The sequence below is a fragment of the Poecile atricapillus genome, chromosome 33 (genome assembly GCF_030490865.1).
Source record: "Poecile atricapillus isolate bPoeAtr1 chromosome 33, bPoeAtr1.hap1, whole genome shotgun sequence".
Taxonomy (NCBI): Eukaryota; Metazoa; Chordata; class Aves; order Passeriformes; family Paridae; genus Poecile; species Poecile atricapillus.
Genome location: NC_081281.1, coordinates 1,196,207 through 1,203,964, shown reverse-complemented (window position 1 = coordinate 1,203,964; position 7,758 = coordinate 1,196,207). Strand labels below are relative to the sequence as shown.

At 41.9% G+C, this 7,758-nt stretch overlaps 1 protein-coding gene across 1 annotated transcript in view; it reads right to left on the bottom strand.

The window, feature by feature from the left end:
• Window positions 1–3,181: 3,181 nt before the first annotated feature.
• Window positions 3,182–7,758, bottom strand: part of PIP5K1A (phosphatidylinositol-4-phosphate 5-kinase type 1 alpha) — a 32,235-nt gene continuing 27,658 nt past the window's right edge. Inside the window, exon 17 of the mRNA XM_058860461.1 lies at window positions 3,182–4,728. Within this exon, the coding sequence (XP_058716444.1) occupies window positions 4,726–4,728 (3 nt within the window). The 3' untranslated portion in view covers window positions 3,182–4,725. The remainder of the gene's footprint in view (window positions 4,729–7,758) is intronic.

Here is a 7,758-nt window from a genome sequence, read left to right as displayed (position 1 = left end):
CCCCCAATGTCCCCCCGATGTCCCCAATGTCCCCAATGTCCCCAATGTCCCCAATGTCCCCGATGTCCCCAATGCCCCCAATGTCCCCAATGTCCCCAATGTCCCCGATGTCCCCCAATGTCCCCAATGTCCCCCCAATGTCCCCAATGTCCCCAGTGTCCCCAGTGTCCCCAATGTCCCCCAGTGTCCCCAATGTCCCCTCAATGTCCCCAATGCCCCCAATGTCCCCAATGTCCCCCAATGTCCCCAATGTCCCCCCCAATGTCCCCCCAATGTCCTCTCCCTGATGTCCCCAATGTCCCCTCAATGTCCCCAATGTCCCCTCAATGTCCCCACTGTCCCCAATGTCCCCTCAATGTCCCCAATGTCCCCAATGTCCCCCAATGTCCCCCAATGTCCCCAATGTCCCCAATGTCCCCAATGTCCCCAATGTCCCCAATCCCCCCGATGTCCCCAATGTCCCCCCAATGTCCCCAATGTCCCCAATGCCCCCAGTGTCCCCAATGTCCCCCCAATGTCCCCAATGTCCCCAATGTCCCCCCAATGTCCCCAATGTCCCCCCAATGTCCCCAATGTCCCCAATGTCCCCCCAATGTCCCCAATGTCCCCAATGTCCCCCCAATGTCCCCCAATGTCCCCAATGTCCCCAATCCCCCCAATGTCCCCGATGTCCCCAATGTCCCCAATGTCCCCAATGTCCCCCCAATGTCCCCTCAATGTCCCCTCAATGTCCCCAATGTCCCCGATGTCCCCGATGTCCCCAGTGTCCCCCAATGTCCCCCCAATGTCCCCTCAATGTCCCCCAATGTCCCCAATGTCCCCCCAATGTCCCCAATGTCCCCAATGTCCCCAATGTCCCCCCAATGTCCCCAATGTCCCCTCAATGTCCCCAATGTCCCCGATGTCCCCGATGTCCCCAATGTCCCCAATGTCCCCAATGTCCCCCCAATGTCCCCCCGATGTCCCCAATGTCCCCAATGTCCCCCCGGGGCCACCACTGACAAGAATTCCAGGCCAGACACGGAAATTCCAGGAATTCCATTCCCAATCCAGGAAAATCCATTCCCAAATCCAGGAGAATTCCAGAAATTCCATTCCCAATCCAGGAAAATCCATTCCCAAATCCAGGAGAATTCCAGGAAAATCCATTCCCAATCCAGGAGAATCCGTTCCCAAATCCAGGAGAATTCCAAGAATTCCGTTCCCAGTTCCAGGAGAATTCCAGAAGTTCCATTCCCAAATCCAGGAGAATCCATTCCCAAATCCAGGAGAATTCCAGGAATTCCGTTCCCAGTCCCGGAGAATTCCAGAAATTCCACCCCCAAATCCAGCAAAATTCCACAAATTCTGCTCCAAGTCCGGGAAAATTCCATGAATTCCGTCCCAAATCTGGGAAAATTCCATGAATTCCATCCTAAATCCAGGAAAATTCCATGAATTCCATCCCAATCCAGGAAAATTCCATCCAAGTCCGGGAAAATTCCATGAATTCCGTCCTAAATCCGGGAAAATTCCACGAATTCCGTCCCAAATCCGGGAAAATTCCATGAATTCTGTCCCAAATCCAGGAAAATTCCATGAATTCCGTCCTAAATCCGGGAAAATTCCATGAATTCTGTCCCAAATACAGGAAAATTCCATGAATTCCCTCCCCAGTCCTGGGAAATTCCATGAATTCCGTTCCAAATCCGGGAAAATTCCGTCCCAAATCCAGGAAAATTCCAGGAATTCTGTTCCAAGTCCAGCAAAATTCCATTAATTCTGTCCCAAATCCAGCAAAATTCCGTGAATTCTGTCCCAAATCCAGGAAAATTCCAGGAATTCCGTCCCCAATCCCGGAAAATCCCGTTCCCATTCCCAGAAAAGTCCCTCCGTTCCCGGGAAGAGCCAAATCCTCTTTTTCTCCTGGAAAATCCCCCCCAGAATTCCCAAATTTCCCCTTTTGGAACAAAAAAATCCCAAAAAATTCCAATCCCCCCTCTGGATGAGGAGAATTCCCAGGAAAAAAAGGAATTATCCCAAAAAATTTAAATATTTATAAATATTCCGTTCTGGGAGGGGGAATTGGGGAAAAAATGGGGAAAATTGGGGAGAAAATTGGGAAATTGGGGAGAAAATTGGGGAAATTGGGAGAAAAAAATTGGGAAAAAATTGGGGAAAAATTGGGGGGAAAATTGGGAAAAAATTGGGAAAATTGGGGAGAAAATTGGGAAAAAATTGGGAAAATTGGGGAAAAATTAGAGAAAAAATTGGAGAAAAAAATTGGGAAAATTGGGAAAAAATTGGGAAAATTGGAGAAAAAATTGGGAAAATTGGGGAAAAATTGGGAAAAAATTGGGAAAATTGGGGAAAAAATGGGAAAAAATTGGGAAAAAATTGGGAAAATTGGGAAAAATTTGGGAAAATTGGAGAAAAAAATTGGGAAAATTGGGGAAAAAATTGGAAAAAAATTGGAAAAAAATTGGGAAAATTGGGGAAAAAATTGGGAAACTTGGGAAAAAAAATTGGGAAAAATTGGGAAAAAAATGGGAAAAAATTGGGAAAAATTGGGGAAAAAATGGGAAAAAATTGGGAAAAAATTGGGAAAATTGGGGAAAAAATTGTGAAAATTGGGAAAAAAACTGGGAAAAAATTGGGAAAAAAATGGGAAAACGGGAAAAATTGGGGAAAAAAAATTGGGAAAATTGGAGAAAAAAATTGGGAAAATTGGAGAAAAAAATTGGGAAAATTGGGGGAAAAATTGGGAAAGTTGGGGGAAAAAATTGGGAAAAAATTGGGAAAATTGGGGAAAAATTGGGAAAATGGGGAAAAAATTTGGAAAAAATTGGGAAAATAATTGGGGAAATTGGAGAGAAAAAAATGGGAAAATTAGGGAAAAAATTGGGAAAATTGGGGAAAATATTGGGAAAATTGGGGGAAAAAATTGGGAAAAAATTGGGAAAAATTGGGGAAAAAATGGGAAAAAATTGGGAAAAAATTGGGAAAATTGGGGAAAAATTGGGGAAAAAATTGGGGGAAAATTGGGGAAAAAAATTGGGAAAAAACTGGGAAAAAATTGGGAAAATTGGAGAAAAAAATTGGGAAAATTGGGGAAAAAATTGGGAAAAAATTAGGAAAATTGGGGAAAAATTGGGAAAAAATTGGGAAAACTGGGGAAAAAATTGGAAAAAAATTGGGAAAATTGGGGAAAAAAATTGGGAAACTTGGGAAAAAAAATTGGGAAAAATTGGGAAAAAAATGGGAAAAAATTGGGAAAATTGGGGGAAAAAATTGGGAAAATTGGAGAAAAAAACTGGGAAAATTGGGAAAAACTTTGGAAAATTGGGGCAGTTTTCTCCCCTAATCTGATAAAAAATGGGAATAAAATGGGATTGGCAGGGAATTTGTCTAATATAGACAAAAATTCCAAGGGAAAAAAGGGAAAATTCCCGGAATTTTTCCCCGAATTCCCCTCTGGGAATGTTGGAAAATCCAGGTGGGAATTGCTGAGAGCCCTTGAGCTGCAGATTCCCGGGATAAGGCAATTCCAGAGGGGGGAAAAATCAGTTTTTCCTTAAAAAAAAATATGGAAAAAGGAAGGAAGGAAAAAGGGGGAAGAGCCTTGGGAATATCCCGGAAAAATTCCCGTCCTGCTCTACATTCCAGGATTTTTTCAGCGTAAAAAGCTCGAAATTCCGGGGTTTTTTTATAAAAAAATGGGATTTTCCAAGCGGGAATTTTAGGGAAAAGTCGTTTTTTCCATTAAAAAATCTGGGATTGAGGGGGAAAAAAAAGAGGCTCCAGGTGCAGGGGTTGCTCCCGGGTTTTTTGGGGATTTTTGGGAATTTTTGGGATTTTTTTTTGATTTTTTTTTTGATTTTTTTTGGATTTTTTTGGGAATTTTGGGATGGATCCAAGTGGGAAATTTTTCCCAGCCTGGGATTTTGGGGGAATGTCAGAGGTGGTAAAAAAAAAATGGGATTTAGGGATTGGAAAATTTGGGATTTGGGAGGGAAATCCATAAAAAACGAGGGGGGAAATCCCAGGATTCCAAAGATCCCAAAAAATCCCAGAAAAATCCAAAAAAATTCCAAAAAAAATCCTCAAAAAATCCCAAAAATCCCCAAAAAATCCCCCAAAAATTAAAAAATAAAATCCCAAAAATTCCCAAACAAATCCTACAAAAAATTCCCCAAAAAAATCTTCCCTGATTTGTGGGAAAAATTCCCAAAATTCCTGCTGGGAAAAGGGAGGAGCCAGGAGTTTTTCCATGATTTTTCCTCCTTTTTTTTTTTTAATCCCGTTTTTCCAGGGGATTTTTTTTCCATGGAAAACCCGGAGCAGATCCCTGGGTGTGAATAAAATTCCCACAGGATTAAAAAAAACCAGGATTGGATCCATAAGAAATTCCCAAAAAAAATAAAAAAAAAATCCAAAATTCCCAAAAAATCCCAAAAATTCTATGGAAAAAATTCCCAAAAAAAAAAATTTCGGGCTCCGATTCCCGCTGGGAATTTTCCAGGAATTTTTTCCCGTTGTTTTTGGTTGGATTTAAATCCCAAAATTTGGGAATTCCTGGGAATTTCAAGTCCCTTTTCCCGAGGTTTTCGTCCTCTTCCTCCTCGGTTTTCCAAGGAATCCGGCGGCTCCGGGAATTCCAAGGGGGGGAATCTTCGACATTCCCGGTTTTCCAGCTCCCAGGATCGGTGGGAAAAGGAGGAATTCCGAGGGAATTTTTTTTGGGATTCACTGGGAAGAGAAAACACAAAAAAAAAAATCAGGGAATGAGGGGGGAAAATCGGGAATTTTCCCATGGAATATTTGGGGCTTCTCCCAAAATTTCCCACCCTGGGATGTTCCAAACCCTTGGGAATGAGGAATTTTTCCCTTTTTTTGGGAATTCTGGAGATTTTGGGATATTCCAAACCCTTGGGAATGAGGAATTTTCCTCCTTTTTGGGAATTCCAGGAATTTTGGGGGATTTGGGATATTCCAAACCCTTGGGAATGAGGAATTTTCCTCCTTTTTGGGAATTCCAGGGATTTGGGATATTCCAAACCCTTGGGAATGAGGAATTTTCCCTTTTTTTGGGAATTCCAGGGATTTTGGGATATTCCAAACCCTCGGGAATGAGGAATTTTCCTTTTTTTTGGAAATTCCAGGAATTTTGGGATATTCCAAACCTTTGGGAATGAGGAATTTTCCTCCTTTTTGGGAATTCTGGGAATTTTGGGATATTCCAAACCCTTGGGAATGAGGAATTTTCCTCCTTTTTGGGAATTCCAGGGATTTTGGGATATTCCAAACCCTTGGGAATGAGGAATTTTCCTTTTTTTGGGAATTCCAGGGATTTTGGGGGATTTTGGGATATTCCAAACCCTTGGGAATGAGGAATTTTCCTCTTTTTTGGGAATTCCAGGGATTTTGGGATATTCCAAACCCTTGGGAATGAGGAATTTTCCTCTTTTTTTTGGGAATTCCAGGGATTTTGGGATATTCCAAACCCTTGGGAATGAGGAATTTTTCCCTTTTTTTGGGAATTCTGGAGATTTTGGGATATTCCAAACCTTTGGGAATGAGGAATTTTCCTCCTTTTTGGGAATTCCAGGGATTTTGGGATATTCCAAACCCTTGGGAATGAGGAATTTTCCTCCTTTTTGGGAATTCTGGGAATTTTGGGATATTCCAAACCCTTGGGAATGAGGAATTCTCCTCTTTTTTTGGGGGGAATTCCAGGGATTTTGGGATATTCCAAACCCTTGGGAATGAGGAATTTTCCCTTTTTTTGGGAATTCCAGGAATTTTGGGATATTCCAAACCCTTGGGAATGAGGAATTTTCCTCTTTTTTTGGGAATTCCAGGGATTTTGGGATATTCCAAACCCTTGGGAATGAGGAATTTTCCTCCTTTTTGGGAATTCCAGGGATTTTGGGATATTCCAAACCCTTGGGAATGAGGAATTTTCCTCCTTTTTTGGGAATTTTGGGAATTTGGGATATTCCAAACCCTTGGGAATGAGGAATTTTCCTTTTTTTTGGGAATTCCAGGGATTTTGGGATATTCCAAACCCTTGGGAATGAGGAATTTTCCTCCTTTTTGGGAATTCCAGGGATTTTGGGATATTCCAAACCCTTGGGAATGAGGAATTTTCCTTTTTTTTTGGGAATTCCAGGGATTTTTGGGGATTTTGGATATTCCAAACCCTTGGGAATGAGGAATTTTCCTCCTTTTTGGGAATTCCAGGGATTTTGGGGGATTTGGGATATTCCAAACCCTTGGGAATGAGGAATTTTTCCCTTTTTTTGGGAATTCCAGGGATTTTTGCGGATTTTGGGATGTTCCAAACCCTTGGGAATGAGGAATTTTTCCCTTTTTTTTGGGAATTCCAGGGATTTTGGGATATTCCAAACCCTTGGGAATGAGGAATTTTCCCCTTTTTTTGGGAATTCCAGGGATTTTGGGATATTCCAAACCCTTGGGAATGAGGAATTTTCCTCCTTTTTGGGAATTCCAGGGATTTTGGGGGATTTGGGATATTCCAAACCCTCGGGAATGAGGAATTTTCCTCTTTTTTTTGGGAATTCCAGGGATTTTGGGATATTCCAAACCCTTGGGAATGAGGAATTTTCCTCCTTTTTGGGAATTCCAGGGATTTTGGGATATTCCAAACCCTTGGGAATGAGGAATTTTCCTCTTTTATTTGGGAATTCCAGGGATTTTGGGATATTCCAAACCCTTGGGAATGAGGAATTTTCCTCTTTTTGGGAATTCCAGGGATTTTGGGATATTCCAAACCCTTGGGAATGAGGAATTTTCCTCCTTTTTGGGAATTCCAGGGATTTTGGGATGTTCCAAACCCTTGGGAATGAGGAATTTTCCTCTTTTTTTTGGGAATTCTGGGAATTTTGGGGGATTTGGGATATTCCAAACCCTTGGGAATGAGGAATTTTCCTCCTTTTTGGGAATTCCAGGGATTTTGGGATGTTCCAAACCCTTGGGAATGAGGAATTTTCCCTTTTTTTTGGGAATTCCAGGGATTTTGGGATATTCCAAACCCTTGGGAATGAGGAATTTTCCCTTTTTTTTGGGAATTCCAGGGATTTTGGGATGTTCCAAACCCTTGGGAATGAGGAATTTTCCTCCTTTTTGGGAATTCCAGGGATTTTGGGGGATTTGGGATATTCCAAACCCTTGGGAATGAGGAATTTTTCCCTTTTTTTGGGAATTCCAGGGATTTTTGGGATATTCCAAACCCTTGGGAATGAGGAATTTTCCTCTTTTTTTGGGAATTCCGGGGATTTTGGGATATTCCAAACCCTTGGGAATGAGGAATTTTCCTCCTTTTTGGGAATTCCAGGGATTTTGGGATATTCCAAACCCTTGGGAATGAGAAATTTTCCCTTTTTTTGGGAATTCCAGGGATTTTGGGGATTTGGGATGTTCCAAACCCTTGGGAATGAGGAATTTTCCTTTTTTTGGGAATTCCAGGGATTTTGGGGGATTTGGGATATTCCAAACCCTTGGGAATGAGGAATTTTCCTCCTTTTTGGGAATTCCAGGGATTTTGGGATATTCCAAACCCTCAGGAATGAGGAATTTTTCCCTTTTTTTGGGAATTCCAGGGATTTTGGGATATTCCAAACCATTGTGAATGAGGAATTTTCCTCCTTTTTTTTGGGAATTCCAGGGATTTTGGGATTTTCCAAACCCTTGGGAATGAGGAATTTTTCCCTTTTTTTGGGAATTCTGGAGATTTTGGGATATTCCAAACCCTTGGGA